The sequence below is a fragment of the Leptosomus discolor genome, chromosome 1, assembly GCF_034619465.1.
Source record: "Leptosomus discolor isolate bLepDis1 chromosome 1, bLepDis1.hap2, whole genome shotgun sequence".
Classification (NCBI taxonomy): domain Eukaryota; kingdom Metazoa; phylum Chordata; class Aves; order Leptosomiformes; family Leptosomidae; genus Leptosomus; species Leptosomus discolor.
The window spans coordinates 161,347,993-161,366,723 of record NC_141391.1 but is presented as its reverse complement, the minus strand read 5'-3'; the positions used below and the strand labels follow the sequence as shown (position 1 = coordinate 161,366,723).

The following is an 18,731-nucleotide window of genomic DNA, read 5'->3' as shown; positions in this document are numbered from 1 at the left end:
GCCGTTCTTGCTGCAAAATGTGCAGATCTGTATGAAGTGCTGGCAGGGGGCAAGAATAATTTTTCTTTCAGGTTGGAAGAGTTGCTGACTCAGCAAACTACACACACACACACACCCCCCCCCCACCCCCCCCGCCCCGCCGCGTGCCACCCTACCAGCACAAACCATGCCAGAGACCCCCTGCATCCTTCCCCTCTGTTCCTGCCACTGTTCCTGCCATTTGTGTTTGTGTCTGGGCAACAGAAAGCTCAGATTTTAATTTAGCTCTGTGTAGTGTTTTACCTCTGCCCCAGGCACATATCACCTGCTGAGGCCGATGTGCCAATCCTGCTGTACCGAATCTAGCCCTGTCTCTGCCCCTTGCTCCTGCCAGGCCAAGCCTGGAGCTCAGCAATTCATGTCTCATGGGACTCTGTTCAAATGCACTCCTTGGCATGGACACAACCTGAATGAGCTCTCTCTCCAGCAGCTCTGCTTTTCCCACTCCCACCTAAGCACAGCCGTGCTTGCCAGCAGCTCGAGCGTATTAGGACTGGAAAGGAAAGGCTGATGTTTCACCTGAATATGGCCCAAAGCCTTCCTTCACCTAAGCAGCTTTCTGGCTCTTCCTTGCCAGGGCAATGCAGCACTGCAGAGACACCATGGTGCCTTGCAGACACTTTATAATCCTTGCACCTAGATCTTTGTGTCTTCTGAGGTGGGGGTTTATTGGGGGAAGAGCGTGGATAAAGAGAAACTTTATGTTTTATTCTTACATTCCTTTTTCTCCTTGTCCCTCTCTCTTCTTGTACTTACAAATCACTCCCTTTTATTATTATAGGATGTGAAGTGTCACCCTTCCCCCAAATCACCCAGGACTTCCTTCACAAAGATGATATAAGTGTGTACTTTGCTCCTTCTGTGGAGAAGTGCAAAGAGGAGGAGGGGAAAAGAGGGTAACACAGAAAAGGTTTCAAGATTGCTGACCTCCAGCTAATTTAAGCACAGGAACAATTCAGCTGCTGGAGGGTATAAATTCAAATAACTCTGGATCTCCTTGAATTTATATCAGAAGCTGGCCAGCACTAGAGTGACCGACAACAGGGAGATGATGAAAAATTATTTTTGCCTACCTATATGGAGAAGTCTCTGGCCCAAATTAGTACCCAGCCCTTGGACCAGTCTCCACCGAGCACTGGTGTGCATCAAAGATGCTCAGACTAACACTGACCCGAGCTGAAGCACCACACAGCACAACACAGCTCTGAGCTGTGGGACTGTTGCCCTTCTACTTCTGGCTCTGAGTCAAACCATGGCAAATCTAAGAGCTTTGCCCTGCACTCTGGTGTGCAAGGGACACAGGACCCTGTCTGCGCTGGCCGCAGCTCCAGCAGAAAATTCGGGTGAGGGCTGTGGCTCCCTGATATGAATGCAGTCGTTGGGTGGCAGCCTACAGGCCCTTATCTCCCCCTCCAAGAAATCTGCCCTGCCTTAGTTATCTTCCTTCTTCTATCAAGGGTTCACCCTGTCTCCCTTTCCTTCTCTCACAGCCCCTCAGCCTCTTGCTCCTTTATAGGTTCATCTCTTGTTCTCGACACCTTCTTCCCAACCTTTCCCATGCCAATGCTGCTCAGGGGTTAGGGATGGTCTGTATTCAGACCACACCTTCCATGAACACCAGCCTCCATCTGTAGTCAGCATTTCAACTCCTGCTCACCCCAGGGCCGTGGTGTGAAAGGTTAGCTGGTAAATCTAAGGAGGTATATTATGAGTAAGAAAGAGCTCAAGGCACACCAATCCCATCCCCAGAGCCTTCTTTTCTGCAACATACAGCACAAAATTTACTGGAAACCTCCCAGGCCAGGACATTCCCCATAGTATGTGAAAATCCTCTTTAGGAAGAAGTCAGTCTGGGGTGAGTTACTAACTTAACTGCCACAATGTGTCGGTAGTGTGGGCTAAATACATGCCTGATTTGTACACCATCACCAGACATAGTTCTGAGATGTAACTAGCATGCCCTTGTTAACATCCATTAAAATCAAGCAACAGAACAGAGAAGAAATAAATTTAAATAATCTAACGGCTGTTCCTCCTGCTTTGCTGATAACTCTGTATAAAACACATGCACAGAAACAGAGAGACAGGGGCAAGCAAGAGCTCACGTGGGGCACTGTGGTTATGTAATGCTGTCCAGCCCTCCTGAGTACCCAGTTAAATCATGCGGACAACTGCACAGACTGGGGGCAGGAAAAACTGGACAACCACTGGGTAGATCAGTGATGGGGCCAAACAAGAGTTGAGGAAAACAGAGCAGGGGGTAAACTGCAAGTTTCTTGGTTCAGCAGCCAGCAGGCCTGCAGTGCAAACCTGCAGTGCTCCATACATACGTTGCAGCCTGACAAGTCAGCGGGGTGTGCGGCATGATGCATCGCGGACGTTGCGGATCTGCTCTTAGGGAATTGTTGCATTGTGGAGCGGCAGCGGGAGCAGGGATCACCATGTGTTGGCACAGACAGTGCCACCACTCTGGCAGGCTGGAAACACATGTCTGGGATTAAACCTGTGCAATCATTTAGTTAACGAACACACTGTGGCATGAGGCACTGGAGAAGAAACCATCTCCTCTCTCTTCTCTATAGAAAGTGGGGAGGGTAGGACAAGTAATGCTTCAACACTTTGCCATTAAGCCAACAGTGAACTGGGCAAAGAAAATGCCCTACACTGGACTTGGGGGTGGGAGGAAGACAGTTCACTTGTAGCCAACAGAGCCCAGCTTGACTGCCAGCTAAGCTGGTCATATTGGAGCAGGAAGAGAAAGGCCCCATGGCATGCAGGCAGGCTAATCTTTCTCCAGCTCCTTGTGCTTCATGCAGGCTGTGACCAATGCATCTGCATTCAAGACAGTGTGTAAAGTCTGCGTGTGTATGTGCATCACTCAGCACCTCTGCTGGAAGAGGGCTGGGAGGAGGAGAGAAGAGTCACGTAGCACCCAGTTGTGAGCTGGGACCAGGAGAGAACTAGCGATCACCATTGCTCATGCAGTCGTCCTTAGTGCGAAGGGACAGCAGAGGAAGCGCCGCTTCGGAATTTGGGGAAGTTTGCAGGAGAAGAAAAGGTTTGCTGGGAAGTGAAGTGTGAAATAGTGCAACCTGACTGCTAGGCAGCAGTAGGGAAGGAAGAGGAAGGCAGGGGACGAAGAAGACATGTGAGGAACAAGGGACTGTGGGATTACTTTTGGAGAACCATTGACCAGGCTGTTTTCACAAAATCCAAAACCACTTCAGGACAGAACTATTGCAGATGGTAAAATATACCAATAAAACAACAGTTTACATGCTAGCCTGAGATTCTCAAACTTACATAGAGAGCTGTAAAAACTCCAGGCTCAAGTTAGCCACAGGTCAACATGACCCTCTTCCTACATCAGCGCTGGTTTTTAGGCTACTATTTGGCCATCATGAGCCCTACTCCACCAAAGGTATGCTATTCCCCTTTCCCTGTGGCAAATTTCCCACAGGAGAGTCATGAACATTAGTGATTTGCATTCATATCCACTTCTCCCCTTCCCAGTTTCCAGTTCCCATAGGAAACCCACCCACTGAGTCAGGGACATAAAGATCTGCATAACATTTATAGTCCTGGTGCAAGTCCCCTCAGCTGTTCCATATGTCCAGTAGCATCTGTTATGGCTCAAAATAGGTTTTTGCAGTCTCCAGGCTTTGAAAACATTGCCTCAGTCTCCACAAAGTTCCCAGTGCCTTGCCTGCAGTGTGAGAACAGATCTCAACCAAAAGCAGGGAGAACATCCGAAGACACTCTCGGACAGATTTTTGCTATGTGATGTAACAGGGCATACCCCAGAAAGACAAAGTGTCTTCTTGTGGGGAGGAAGTTCTCAATTTCTTCTCTGTGGGGAAATCAAGACAAAGCTAAGCATCTGATAAAAGATTTGCCAAAAACTGGGAAACTGAAGAACCACTGACATTTTGTGGTTGAAAACCCAGCCAGGAGATGGGCAGTTGAGTAATGCCAACCTTGGCACACATACCAGAGAGGGGGAAGGGCCCTGCTAGATGTCACGGAGCCACACAGCAAAATGTAGAGCAAGGGGAGAGGGAAATCTTTCACTTAGTTTGCGATGCCCACATGGATGGCTGAGCTGCACCAGACACCTCCCTGTGATACACAGGACAGAGAAAAACAGCTCAGTCTCAAGAGGCAAAGAGATTCCCACTGACCCCAGGGACTGCTGGGGTCAGTGGGAAAAAAGAAATGCTTAAGCTGCATTGACAAATGCAATGTCCAATGGAAGGACAAGAGCAAAAGCCTTTGGCATCCATTGGAAGTGATTAACAAAGTCTGAAAGAGTATGTCAATTTTCTCGAGTAACTAAATTTTCCTGAAGAAACAGAGCAGGCACAGCACTGCTGTTTGTACACAGAGGCCTTAGCCACATATTCACAAAATCAGCCTCACCTCCCAGCCGCACCCAGGGTGTTAAACCTTAATGACCCACCACGTGAAAGCCTCTTAGCTTGCCTGATGGTGAGAGAAGCTGGAAATCCTGAAAAGGAGCCAGATGCTGCCATAAGATCTCATACTAGACAACGCTATCTGTGTAAGTATCTTTAAAGTGCCTTAAAAAGCAAAACTCATGTTGCTCAGATTGGTAGGCCTCTCCACAGAGAGTTTAGCACCACTTGCTGTTCCCAGCCAGACACCCCAGCCCGTGCCTATCCTTTTGTTTTCATATCAATGCCATACTTCAGCTTAAAAAGCTTGGTTTTAAGTGCTCTCAGTTGCAGACTGCAATCAGACGTCCTACGTGACATGCCGACTAGTTTTTCCCTTCCCCCTGCAAGAAACAGTTGCTGGAAAATTACCCCACTTGGGACAAACCAAGGTGCTGCTACCAGCCTTTACAAACACAGTGATTGCCTGGGTGGGGAAATTCATAAAGCATGGGAGCAGAAAACCCTTCCCTAGCAGGAAGGAGAAGAAAATTAATTAAACCATCAATTAGATCCAGAACTGAAAGTCTCAACAATTTGCAGGGCATGCTGAAACCTGCAAAGGAAGCCTTTTCAGGAAGTCTAAGCCCAAAGAACTAAATGGAAGCTGGCAAATACAAAGGTTTATTATTTTATCCGGATCTGTGTCTTGCACCGCATACTAAAGGGTCCCTTGTTTCAGACCCCTGCACACTCTGTATGCTCAGCACTTGCTGTAATGCCAGCCCCAAGTCCCTGAAGATCTAGGCTGTTAGACTGGATGTACATAAGGAAATTGAATGTCACTGGAAATGGGGAGAAAGAGGGATCAGGCTGTATGCGTGGGTGGGAGGACAGGAAGAAATCATCAGGACAGTGAAACTCTAGCTCCACAGGAGGTGAGCAGAAACGGAGCTTGTGTGCATGCACATCAAACCCAGGAAGAAGCCTGGGCTGCAGCCAACAGAGGCCAAAGGAAATGTGAAGAATAAACACTCTCCAATAGGAAAGGATCCAGCCCTTGTATTCAGCAGCTAGGAAGAGACCCTACAAATCTGTGACCATAAGCATCCATAGCATCCCCTAGAAAGGACAACTCCATCGTCCTCAGATGTCCACAGGTACCTGTTGCTGCAAGCCCAAGAGCAGAGCCTGTCTCATTAACTCTCTAAGTTACCAGTGGGCCAGAATAGGTGTAGGCTGCTGCCTTTTTTTTTTTTTTTTTTTTCTCCCAGAGAAAATCCTAGAGAGAATGAATTCTTAAACATTGTCAGGGATACCCAGGAGGATTTCAACTCTCACACATAAGACAATGGTCTTGGGGAAAAAGACGTGTCACTGTGCTGTATTCCTCTGTAGGTCTCAGTTCCCCTACATTTAAGGTTACATGATAAATCTCATGGAAAGAACAGAAACATCTGTGCAGTCCAATTCTCACCATGTGAGCTGACATCTAGTCTTCGAAGAACAGAACTGTGACTGACTAATGTGGAGTTTTAGGGCAGAAAGCAAGTGGACAAAGACTGAAAGAAGGAAGATGGTATAAAGGCCCAAGAGGCATGCCATTGTCTTTCTTGGGCCAAAGAGCTTGTTGAGGGTAAAAGAAGCAGTTCTACTCATGAAGAGAAGGCAACATCTCATTTGAAACATCAAGACAAAGTGATCCCATAAAAACAGAGTTCCTGGAAAGGAATCACCCAAGCAACACTCATATAAGTTCCATTCAGCAGAAATACCTTGAAACATGTGTTTATTTACCTTTTTTTAATCCCAGAATCTTCACTTTTTCCCAAGGCAGATTTTGGATCATGGGGGTACAAAACCGGCTAAGTACATATTGCAGTTAAGAGTCCAAGTGAAAGAAGAAATCCAAACCAAGTCTCTAACCTAAGTGCCAACCTGGAAGCCATATTTGCTCCTTTAACAGCTATGTCTTTCCCCAAAGTTTCACACTTCAAAATGGCCATAAAGTGCATGGATGGCTTCTAGGACACAGGCAGAGAACAGGATCATGAGGCACAGTTACACAAGTATGACCATCCTGTGAGTGAACATGGTAGAACATCCCGAGTCATGAGCTTGGCTTGACTCAAATTACTTCCCTGTGCTGCGACCAGCACTCTCTCCCCTCCATCTGATATGGTAAAAAGGTCACAGAATCACAGAATGGCTGAGGTTGGAAGTGACCTTAGCAGGACATCTGCTTCATCCCACCTGCTCAAGCAGGGTCACTTAGAGCTGGCTGCCCAGGTCATCTTTATGCCCCAAAGCAGTACCAGTAAGGTAAGGAGAAAGTGCCAAAGCGCTATGTACTTGGACTTGTTACCCAACACCTTCAACTGAGGACACTTAACCAGGAATACTACAACATCTTTTCCAAATCCTGTTTCAAGGCAAATTATCTGCAAAGCTGGGAGACGAAGCAGCTTATTACACCGTCTTCCCCTTTCCCTCAGAAATAATATTTTCAGGCTGTGCTCGCATATACCATTCCACCCAGGCCCCATCGTACACAGCGACATCTGGTTTGCCACAGAGGTATGCCCCCAGAGCCACGTGGCAGGCAGTGACCCCAGAGCCACACGTGGCTACCACCGGCTTTAACAAGTCCACCTTCTTCTCCTGGAACAGACTGCGGATCTGCTCAGGGGTCTTCTCTAAGCCAGACTCTGTGAGGAAATCGGTGAAGGGGATGTTCATTGACCCCGGGACATGACCAGGCTCAATTCCTGCAGGAAAAGCAATACAGATAGGAATTAACCTCTACTGTCTGTGACAAATCCATTGCAAACCCCATTCTCTGTTTGACTGTGAGGGAATATTCTTTGTTTAGTGTATTTTGTTAAAACAAATGCATTTATTTTTGTTAAACTTTGCTTTACTAGATTACTCAGGAAGGATGGCTCTAACCTTCAGGTTACAGTATGGACACAACCCTGCCAAGTTCTGTTCTTCCTCCCAGTTCCCTTCACATCTTCCCCACATCAGAGTGACCCACTCTGACAAGGCACTGACTGAAGCATATCCACAGGCCCTTCTGAGGGGAAGAGTTGCACCAGTACCATGAAGAGACCAATGTATCTTTCAGATGTATGAAAGCTATCTTCCTCACACCAGCCCTTCATGAAAAAAAAAATACACAGCCTCCCCACTCCTGAATTTTCACGGAGCAGTACTTGCTAGTCAAAAGGAGAGGAGGACAGGTGGATACACTGCTTCGAGTCCCTTCCGATAAAAGACATTACCTCTACAGGAGACAGACCTTAAATGAAGCCCCTTTTCATTATGCCAATGTCTCAGGAGGCACATTACCATCTCGGGGCTCTGGCTCTACTCCCCGGAACCGTCCTGCAGCGCGCGCATCCACTAGTTGGAAGCGGTGGGAATCCAAGTTATCTACGACATCCTCGTACGTTTTCACCAGAGACTTGTCCAAGGAGGCATGGAACTCGGCAGGAGCTACCTGGCTTTTCCCGGAGCTCAGCGCATTCCCCTCTCGCTGCCAGTTCTTCAGGCCACCATCCAGAAGGGAGACAGCTTCATGTCCAAAGGCCCGGAACATCCACCACACCCGGGGTGCTGAGAAGAGACCTTGGTCGCTGCCATCATACACCACAACATGGGAATCATTCCCCACACCCAGCTTCCCCACATACTCAGCAAAGTCATCAGCCTTGGGCAGCATGTGATCATAAGGCGAAGTACGGTCGCTGCACTGGTCAATGTCAAAGAAAACTGCACCAGGGATATGACGCTCCTCAAATTCCCGCTTTGGGTCACGCTTCATCTTTGGCAAATACCAGGATGCATCCACAATTCTTAAGGCCAGACCAGCTTGCTGGGACCTGATGGCTTCCGAAAGCCATTTTGCAGACACCAGAGCACGGTAGAGGAGTTGTTGCGACATTGCTCCAGAGCCCTGGCTGAGATCACCTGATTCCTGGGGTCTGCCTGAATCCACCTGACTACAAAAGAAAGTAAGTCGCAAATTAGAGACCAGTTTTACAAAAAGCGACTGGGCGAAGATGCATTTTGGGACCAGAGACCTCTGTCTGCACTGAGGTACTGGCTAAGCCTACAGTGAGGGGGTTGAAATGCTCTGAAAATAGTTTCACAGAGCTCAGCTCAAACTCTGACCCAAGCGGGACCGCCATGACAGAGTCCTGCCCTGTGCTCAGCCCCTGCAGCCCACCTGGCTCCACCTCCAGCGACCACCAGTCAGCGCTGACAGCAGCAAGAGAGGAGCGGGGCAGCCCCAGGGACCCTGAGCGGAGGGGACCGAGCGCGCCGGGATGAGGCACGGCCCCACGACGAGGGGAGGCTCTGCCCCACCGCTTTCACCGCCCCGGAGCGTATCTCCAGCCGAGGCCTCACCGGGGCCCTGGCGCCCCTCACCCCCGCCGCCTCCCACTGCGGCCCCTCCCGCCTCGGACAACCCCAGCACCGGCGGGGCCGCGGCTCCCCCCGCGCAGCAGCGGGGGAAGGAGGGGGTCCGGCCCGCCGCGCCGCCCCGTACCTCCGTGCTAGACCTCAGCCGAGCAGCGCCCGCCCTCAGTCCCCGCCAGCCATGGCCGCCACCGCGGGGCGGGAGCCGGGGTCCTCCCAGCGGGACGGTCCCGGGCGGTGCCCGCCCGCCCTCGGTACCGCCCCCTCGGGCCGCACCTCCCGGCCCGCGTCCCTCCGCCGCCGCCATTTTGTGTGTGTGCGGGTGTTCTCAGCGGCGACCCCCCGGTCCTGGCCTCGGCCCTCCGAGATGGCGCCGCAGGTGCTGGGCAGGGCGCTGGTCACGGCCAAATGGCTCTCGGAGGCCGTGCAGGCCGGGCGGGTGGGGACGAGCCTGCGGGTACTGGATGCCTCCTGGTACCCACCGCAGGAGCGAAACGCCCGGCAGGAGTTCAAGGAGAGGCACATCCCCGGGGCATCCTTCTTCGACATCGAGGAGTGCCGGGACCAGGCCTCCCCCTATGACTTCATGCTGCCCAGCGAGTCCCACTTTGCCGACTACGTGGGGCGCCTGGGTGTCAGCAACGACACCCACGTGGTTGTCTACGACGGGGATGAACTGGGCACCTTCTATGCACCCCGCGCCTGGTGGATGTTCCGGGCCTTTGGGCACAAGGAGGTCTCTGTGCTGAACGGCGGCTTCAAGAACTGGGTGAAGGAAGGCCACCCCGTCACAGCGGAGGTCAGCCAGCCCGCCCCGGCTGTCTTTAAGGCCAAACTGAACACGGCCCTGCTGAAGACCTTTGAGGAGATGATGCAGAACGTGGGGTCCCTGCGGTTCCAGGTGGTGGATTCCCGCCCCGAGGGCCGGTTCCGGGGGACCGAGCTGGACCAAGGTAATGGAGGTGGGAATAGCACCGGCCCTCTGCACCAGAGGAGGATGGGTGTCAATACTAGTCCGGGCATAACAACTCGTCCCAGCCAGCAAACAGAGTTTCCTAATGCACAGGCATGCCTCAGCCTAACTTGCTTGTTTACCTTAAGGGATACACAGTTGAGCATTCGGATCCTGGTGCCCTCACAGAATGCTTTTCTTGTAGCTGGTTCTAAAGCTGCAGGAGGAAATAGCAGAAAAGTTCTGCAGTCAGTTGACTCCAGGATCCACACCCCACAGAAGTTAAATCAGACAGAATGCAAACACGGGAGGTGAGAGCTCCCAGGGGTTTGTTCAGGGTCCTATCTAACACTAGCAGACACGCACAAACTATGAGTATTCATACAGGCACCTCTCACCATAATGAATGCACCAGCAAAAGCCCAGGTTTTAGGCAGTACAGTAACCCAAGGGACATAGTCCTTCTTGCTCCTGTTCCCAGCCAATAGAGAACTAGCTGGAGCTGATCTTTGCCCTTTTGCTCTCTGCCATTAAATCTACAAGCTTCAGTAAAAAAAAACCCAAACCCTTCCCAAATATATGGGCTGTCAGCTTCTCTCTTTTGGATGCCTCAAGTAACAGGAACAAAAATTGATTTTATTACCTCTGTCAAACACTGAACATGGAAGCAGCAGGGATGGGAGAGGTCCTGTGCCGTGGGGACAGCTGGTGCAGCAATGTGCCTGGAATGAAATCCAAGTTGGTTGTTAAAGGAGGCCCTTACTGTGTAATTTAAGCCTTGGTATATCCCAAAATAACCTCTGCTTCAAAAGGGAATCACAGAAATGATTTAAAATTAAATGCAGAATTTCAAAAACAAAGCACAGAAAAGCTGAGCAGCAGTTGTTCGGTCTGAGTCAAGCTCCACGCTGTGGGAGTGAGTGTGTGGCAGGCTTCAGTGGTCCTGAGACAGTGCTGAACTGCTGCCTTGCGGGTCAGGTGTTCTGCCTGTTTTCTTACATGTGTGCTGCTGTACAGCCATTGGGTGTGACACTGTATCCTGAAATAAATTCCCTCATCCCAGCCTCACGAGTGTTTGGCTGTAAATGGCTCTGTATATGTGGTTCACATAAGCATCTACAGTGAGTCCCCACAAACACACTCAGCCTATGCAAGACAACACAGAAGGTGAGAAAGGTGATGGGAGTGACAGAGGAGACTATTGCAGGGAGAGGGAGAGTTAGGCTTATCGCTCATTCCATTTCTTCACCTACTGCAGCCAACCACAGTGAAGGTTGAATTTTAACCTCAAGATGTGAATAAAATGCTCCTCACTGTGAGCTGGTGGATTTTACATTCTCTTTCCCAAAGAGGGAGTTGTCACCATTTGACAAATACTGTAGCCCCTGACAGCATCTTGAAAACAGATTTTTCCTTTGAAGTGAGTCAGCATGGAACAGTTTATTTGTGGTGGTCCAGTTTTGCTTCCCACAGCAGATCCAGCAGGATAAGCACTCCAGCTGCAGCTGCTTGTTCCACAGGAGCTTGACAGCCTTCTGAACCAGGCTAGCCAGTAGCTGCATTACAGCCAGCTGTAAAAGGCAGCGCTTACACCTAAAAGAGCAATTTGAAATCAATGCTGATTAATTACAGGGGTCATCCGGTCAGGAAGGAGGAACATTGCCTGCAATTTAGAGAAGAAGAATGGTCTTGAGGTTAAGGAACTGCATTCTCAGGTGATTTCAGTTTAATTATTGCCTCAGCTCTTGACTTCCTAATTAAGTCAATTAATCTCTCCAGTTCCATGAACTCCATCTCCAGAAGAGGCTAATTTCAGCTGACTCTTTTGCCTCTTTAGTTTTTCAGTTCCTTGTGGTAAGAATTAGTTGTCCCTGTTTTATTTTTATGCAGCAGCTACCTTGCTGGGATTTAGACCTCTGTAGCATTTAAGATAAACTGTAACACGTGGCTAATTTTTAGTTGCTGGGAGAGGTTTGCTCAGGTTGCCCAGGTTGCCAGAGTGGAGAAAAATGAACGGCGTTTCTGTAAGACAGGTCTCATAGGTCTTAAATGCAGGTATTGCTTTGGATGAAAAAGCTTGGATGTTCATGCATGGTGTCCAGCATCAGCCCATCAGATGTGCAGCCCTGACCTGTGCACTGAGTGGTTAAAGGTGTCCCTGCACAGTGCTGTGTTTCTGGAGGAACAACTCGGGCCTGCTCACTAGCTGTGATTCAGCAGTGGCCCAACCAGGTTCTGCAAGGGCCTGCTTACTCTGGTGCTGTAGGGTGCAGGTCTATGGAACCAGCCTGAACTGAGACAATCTCAGGCAATTCAGGGGCAAATGATAAAAATAATTGCATGATGCTTACCAGTGCTGGCTGACTCTTGAGTATTGGGCACTGAAAACTGAGGAACAAGAATTATAGCTGAACGAATGCATACAGAAAAGGTGTGAGTGTCTGAATTCTTTTGCAGACACCTGAGAAAAGAGGGGAAAGTTGCCAGACAAGAAATCTGTCATCTAAAAAAGCAACTCCAGTCGTTTCATGAGCTTCCAACTGGTTTTCTTCGTTCTCAACCCTTGGGTAGTCCTTGTGTCCCATGGACATACACAACTCTTAAAGTTTTGCCCATTTTCCCAGCTCTCAGTCTTCCCTGCCCCAAACATAAAGCTTTTGCTTATATTGAATGTTCAGTGGCAGTGGGAGTGAGAAGGAAATGTTGCTGCTTCTTCCTTCTTTTCTCCAAGTGGAGTCTGCAGCTGGGAGTGGAGTGGCTCTATTTTGACCATGAAGTAATACTCAAAGCACAACATGGAGAGTGAGAGACTTTGATAAAGTCTGTTTCAACCCACAGGAACCTACAATCCAAAGCCGTCCATTCATGTGACAAGGTTGGCAAACATCAGCTGCCAGAATTAGCACCGTGGCCGTGCTGGTTCTTAGAGTTGACTCTTTTGGCTGTATATGTACACAGTATTTTGACATTGGTGGCAAAGGCCTATTGACCTGACTGCAAGACTCCCAGGGAGCTGGCCAGGACGAGGCTTAAAAGTGTTCCTTCCACTGAGTTCACGGTAGGATACGTGAGACCACTGCTGGTTCCTTCCAAGGCATACAGTTGGAATGGAAGAGAGAGATTAAAAAGGAGGCAACAGAGGAGGCATTTGGAAAGGAACACCTATCTGCATCCAGCCAACTCCAAGACCACGGGGAGTTAAATGTGGACAAGGCACATCTTACATCTTTTTGATGTTAAGAAATTCCATCTGGAGCTTTCATCACAAAGGAAAAGGCTAGAGAGAAGGGGGTGTAGTGTTAGCTAGATAAATAGCCAACAGAAAGATATATATTTAAGCAGAGAATCTTAACAGATGTGGAAAAGGGAATTAGGCAGTGAGGAAGATAACATATTACAGGTTGCAAATTGTGAGGGAGGATTGCCAGGAGCCAAGCTGAGTGAGACTTGGCAAAAGGAATTAAAACAAATAACAAAAACTGCTGGAGCAAAGTGAATAAAAAGAAAACAAGGAGAGAAAGAGTAAATAGAGTTGCTATGCAGTTAGCAGGGGTTCCAGATGAAAGATTATTTATGTACAGCCTCGGAATTATAGTGAGTCTGTGCTATCATCTTTTTTTTCTCCTGAGAGTAAGTCAGTAGAGTAGGGGGAGGGGTAGCAAGACGAAGGGGAAAGAAGTAGAAATTATCATTAGTAAAGAGGGAGTATAACCAAAAGATATCTGTGAGCTCAGATCTGTGAGGCAGATGATCTCCATCCCAAATATGTGTCAAAAATCAGGCATGTGACATTGCAACACAGTGAGGCAAGAATTTAATAAATTTAATCAGAGCAAGGTTCTGTAGGGCAGAAACACTAGCAAAGTTTGTATTTCTATTTAGGATAGAAGCTACAGCACAACCTAGGCAGCTGTTGATCTATTATCATAACATGGGTAGACTGGAAGGCTATCAAAAAAATCCTCAGGAAAAATTACTTGAAATTAAGGCAAAATTGAATAAAATACTTTGGTAAACTTGCGCTGCAGCTAAGGGCTCAATTTCCTTGCCAACAGAATTGGTTTGCCAGATAAGAGAAGTGGGAACATGCATGCCTGGAAATTATGTCTGAACTTTTCTTCCAGACATGGGAAGCACCTACGAGGTAGACTTGTTCCATTTGAACTTCATTAATATTTTGGACATAATATTAGAGGGATTATTAGTTCAATGTGAGAAGAGGGCAAATAGCACAAGTACTGTTAGCTTCCCAAAAAAACTGACTGAAAGGAAGATAAGGGAGATAAGAACAGCTTGTGCTGAAAGCACATCTATGGGGCTGGAAGTGCCAGCGTGGTCCCATCGTTCTGCTTCTGTGCTTTATTTCACATTTTTCTGAATCATCAAGGCACTGAAAGTGGGGAGTTGCTACTGAGATGTGCTGTTGGCACAGCCTTGGGAAGGTTTAAATCCTCACATGAGGAGTATTATTTGAGGTACCACCTGCAGTGGTAGAAGTGACAGGAAGTATAAAGCTGCAGAGAGCTAGGTTGGATGCTTAGTAGCCTGAAACACTTATTGCTTGTGTTTCTCTTACAAGCTGAAGACCCACATTTGGAAACAATGGAAGAGGATAAGACTTGGATGAATAAGCTGGGTGCAAGAACCTCAGATGTAATTTGGCCTTGACAATGGCGATTATTAACCTACCAGTTGAGATTCTAGGAAATGCCACTTCCTTATCCAGAAGCCTGGGAGTCACCTAGAACTGTTTCTAGGGTGGCCAAGGCAGTGAAAAATACATCTAGTGAGGTCTCCCCGGGTTTAGGCTAAGGGTGTGAGGCTGCTGGGAGTGCTGAGTGCCTGCTGCTAGTGTGTTGGAGCAATAGCAGAAAGGGAGGTAAACTTATTTCAGCCGCAAAGCAATGTTAAGCTCAAGGATAAATGGTGTATGGACTGACTGTGAGAAACGTAACATTAGAAATGAATACTCCTCCTCACGCGAACAAGGAGGCACCTCAGCGGGAAGTTTCATGGCAAGAATCCAAACTGGTTCTGAGATGGATGCTTTTATGAAAGAGAACCTATAAAGTGATCACTGTAGTAGCTGGGAGCCAGGCTCTGTCATCCTAGGGCTCCTTCCTAGAGTTTCTAAGGGTGACTGCATGAGTCTGATGTGGAGTATGCTCTGTGTCATATGAGGCGGGAGCAGATGTATCCTCTCCCCTGTTCAGATCCCAGCTGCTTTGCCTTCCTGTCCTGTGTTTCTCTGCTCTTGTCCTAGCAGAGAGGGAGCTGGTAAAACTTCCTCAACCACTCAAGAGTGCTTTGTAGGCAGTCCAAGAGATTGTGGTTGTGCAATGTCAGCTCTTTCTTTCAGCTGAACACCCACGTACATGAGTAAATGCAGTTTTTACACAATTCCCCATCTTTCAGTCACAGAGTGCAAGCACCAGTCTCAAAGCACAGACTTTTGAATCTCTGGAGCAAGGAAGTCTCCCTATAGGTTAAAGTCAAAAATGCTCCAAAATGAGACTTTTTTTTTTTCATATCTGCTTTGCTCCTAACTGAAGAGTTGTTTAAGGGGGGTGAGTCTATGTTACGGGACTCTCCAATATGAGAGGGGTACAAACCTACCTGTTTTAAGATGTGTGAACAGTCTAGAAAAGCGGTCATGACCATGGGGCCTGGGATACCTAAGAAGTGAACTGGTGTCCCAGTAAGCCTTGATTAAGAGCTGGCCCTTCTAATTCAGCACCCAGGACTTTTTGATCTCAGTACACTTCCCAGTGCCCTATGATGGTGTGAGAGCATTGTTCTGCAGCTCACAGACTTGTCTGTGATCCCCAGTAGTGCAGCAGAGCCTTGCAGAAATCCCTTGCCAACTGACAGGTTCAGGACCATTCACTCTGTGGGAAAGTGGTAGGCTAACCCAGGCATGTAACTCCAGTAAGAAGCTCTGCAGTCTGAGATCTACAAATAAGGTTTTCTCACATTCACTTTTTGTATTATTTTTATTTCCCCTCCGTCATACAGACAGTATATTAATGAGTGTGGGTTTTGCAGTTCTCTGTACTGAAGTGATGACCTGCTGTTTTCTGGAACTGGAAAAAATGTGGTGAAAGCATCAGTCCAAAACACTGTTTTTTGGTTTTTTTTTTAAAAAAAATGTTAATCCCTCCAGAAGTCAGCAGTGTTTCTCCTGACTTCTCCCTGTAATGCTAAATACTTCTGAAGGATGCACAAGGTGACAGCGCCAGATTTCTAAGGCACTCAGGGAGGTTGAATCAAGAGACAAAGGGAGTCCATCTGGAACAGGGAGAGATCTTGTGAAGCTAACTCAGGGCAGCTTTGGTTGTATTTAGGCTCTCACTTTGTCCTCAATACCCTGCCAAAACCCTGTTTTCCCCTTGTGACATATCATGTCATGACATCACTCTGCATGAACAATGAAACTGCAGTGTCATTATGATGTGTGATGTCAGTCTCTGGCTAGGTATAGTTTAATCATTTTACTGTGACGAAGGTTCCCTGCCTCAGTATCTCCCATCTCCTGAGATCAGTTACCCCGAGGACTTAGGCAAGTGGAAAGCTGTCAGTGAAACAGATTACTGTTTATGTGACTTTCCCAGAGCTGTCTCATTAGAAGTTCAAACCTAGCAAGGAACCATTCCCTGAAATGCATTTTCAACGTAATATGTACTATTTCCTGCTCCAGTGAGACTTGATGCAAAGCCTCTCAAAGTCAGTGGAAAACCTTCCATTGAGTATAATGGACTTTGATTAAGCATATAGTGACAGAGTTTGAATTTCAAGGGCATGATGAAAATCTTATCTGTCATATTTTTCTACCTGCTTCTCTCTAAAGACCTTGTTCTTGAGATGCAGCTTTCAACTTGCCTGAAGTGGTCAGTTATACCAGTAAAAAAACAGAACTCATGCTGACTTCACCCATGGAGTGGATAAAAAGTGATAGAAAATCTAAATTCTCACTTCTCTGACCCCATTGCCCCAGGATAGCTGCCTCGGCAGTAATGTGGCTGACTTTAAGGTTGCTTTGCTTTTCTGAAATATGATTTTAAGGTGACACAGGAATAGACTGTGAACAGATAACTACTTTCACAAATTCCACGTACAAGCCACACTTCCTGCTTCTGAAAGCTGTCACTACACGCTGCTGACATTCTTGGGGAAGGTCAGAAATGCACTGCTGCATTCCTCTTTACACAGATCCCCTTAATGCTTTTGTTAGGATCTTTTCTGTGGTGGTTCTTTGATTCTTGTCATGTCTAGGGCTTCTTCAGATTCCTGCCTCTCACTGCTTTCAGGGAGGAAATAGTTTGCTAAATATTCTGGAAGTTTTGACTTCAGCAAAGTTGAATACTGTTTGTCCTTCTCTTTTTAGCCCCATAGTGCTTTGCATCTTCATCATCACCTGAATCAAATTAGTATCTTGGAGAGAGTGGGAATATCTGCAGTGATGTCTCTTTAATGTCTTTTTTGTAGGTGTCTTTCCTCACATACATTAATGTCTCCTTGCTCATGTTTCCTTTTCTTGTTCACTCTTGCAGGGCTGGAATCTGGTCACATCCCTGGCGCTGTGAACATACCCTTCCACTTATTCCTAACAGAAACTGGCCATGAGAAGAGTATTGAGGAGATCCAACAAATATTCCGTGAGAAGAAAGTGGATCTCTCAAAGCCACTGACAGCCACATGCCGCAAAGGTGTCACAGCATGTCAGATTGCCTTGGCAGCCTACCTGTGTGGCAAGCGTGATGTGGCTGTTTATGATGGTTCCTGGTCAGAGTGGTTCCACCGTGCCCCACCTCGCTACAAGGTCTCTGAGTTGAAGCGCAACAAGGCCTAGAGGGAGAGTTATTTCTTGGGCAGTGAGATCTAGCAGCTGTCTCTAGCCCAGGGTACAGGAAAAGGGAGAAGTAAAGAAAAAACATGCTGATTTAGATTTTGCTAGTTTTTCTAAGAATGATCAGTAGATTTCTGTCGATCTTTCAGTGTCTCACAATTAATAAAATCTACTTCTAAGATGATGCATCTGTGAATATTTCTAATTCTTCTCTGTGCCTGTGACCTGCTTGTGCTGGGTGGGGAAGACGGCTTTGCAACGTGAAGGAGAGTTGTACTCTTCGCTGGAGACTTGCAGAAATTCTGGTGGCCTGGTGAGAGCTCGGGTCCATGGTGGAACAGGAAGGATGAAAAGTCTGGGACTAAAATATAGCACTGGGTGCTGGAGACAGGAGGGCCAAGCTGTGGTTCTGTCATTGACTCAATGTAAGAGCTTTTGCCAACCCCCTGTCCCCCCTTTTTTAATGTGGAAAATGGGGACACATTCCCCTTCCTCTCTGATGGGGGTCACTGAGCTCATGTGAAGCATTTGGAGATGCTAGAAGATCCAGTTCTGCTGAAACAGAGTCTTGTTGATTATCGTGACTGTGTTATGAAAGTCTCCAAGAAATCCTGTGTGATGAGAACTTCTGGGCACAGGTGTTTCATGAGACATGAGCCTTTTACTCTCCCCCTTGTTTGTTTTTTCAGTGGCCGTGTTTCTTCTGGTTCCCATGGAGACCACAGATCATAGATAGAGGTAGTGTTGTTCTCTAGCAACCATCTCTCCTCTTCGGCCTTCAGCCCACCTCCACACGTGGACTGAAGTGGACCTGCCTGCTTGTCCGAATCACTTTGGCACCACATCAGGGATAACAGACCAGGTGAAAGAGGTAGTTATGGAAGAGGCTTTGCCTCTTGTTAAATCCTGGACCTTTTCTTTAAAAAAAAAAAAAAAGAAAAAAAAAAGAGAAGAGTTTTGATGTCATTTTGATACCCATGGAGCTTCTTAGGTCTGGAAAGTCACTGAAATCTCCTCATATTTTGGAGGCCTGGACAGATGTGGAAGGATTATAAGACCATTCTTGACTGCATCT

At 47.7% G+C, this 18,731-nt stretch overlaps 2 protein-coding genes across 3 annotated transcripts; one reads left to right on the top strand and one right to left on the bottom strand.

Moving 5' to 3' along the window:
- Positions 1 to 6,205: 6,205 nt before the first annotated feature.
- Positions 6,206 to 9,047, bottom strand: MPST (mercaptopyruvate sulfurtransferase). Its single transcript, XM_086479640.1, has 3 exons — positions 8,989 to 9,047; positions 7,785 to 8,437; positions 6,206 to 7,201 (listed from the first exon to the last, which is right to left on the bottom strand). Exons 2-3 carry the CDS (start codon positions 8,377 to 8,379, stop codon positions 6,903 to 6,905), a joined length of 894 nt encoding a protein of 297 aa, XP_086335766.1. The 5' UTR covers positions 8,380 to 8,437; positions 8,989 to 9,047; the 3' UTR covers positions 6,206 to 6,902.
- A 149-nt stretch (positions 9,048 to 9,196) lies between these two features.
- On the top strand, positions 9,197 to 17,840 carry TST (thiosulfate sulfurtransferase). Of its 2 annotated transcripts, none has more exons than XM_009950960.2 (2): positions 9,197 to 9,811; positions 17,361 to 17,840. In XM_009950960.2, exons 1-2 carry the CDS (start codon positions 9,226 to 9,228, stop codon positions 17,657 to 17,659), a joined length of 885 nt encoding a protein of 294 aa, XP_009949262.2. In that variant the 5' UTR covers positions 9,197 to 9,225; the 3' UTR covers positions 17,660 to 17,840. The 2 variants fall into 2 exon arrangements, with proteins under 2 accessions (XP_009949262.2, XP_086335783.1); XM_086479657.1 differs by having other exon boundaries at positions 9,197 to 9,820.
- The last annotated feature ends 891 nt before the right edge of the window (positions 17,841 to 18,731 follow it).

Coding starts and splice junctions, on each gene's coding strand:
- TST (XM_086479657.1), top strand. CDS start 9,226: ATGGCGCCGCAGGTGCTGGGCAGGGCGCTGGTCACGGCCAAATGGCTC. Junction 9,821..17,360: donor GCTGGACCAAGGTAATGGAG/GTGGGAATAGCA, acceptor TCACTCTTGCAG/GGCTGGAATCTGGTCACATC.
- MPST (XM_086479640.1), bottom strand. CDS start 8,379: ATGTCGCAACAACTCCTCTACCGTGCTCTGGTGTCTGCAAAATGGCTT. Junction 7,202..7,784: donor AGAGCCAGAGCCCCGAGATG/GTAATGTGCCTC, acceptor CTTTTCCTGCAG/GAATTGAGCCTGGTCATGTC.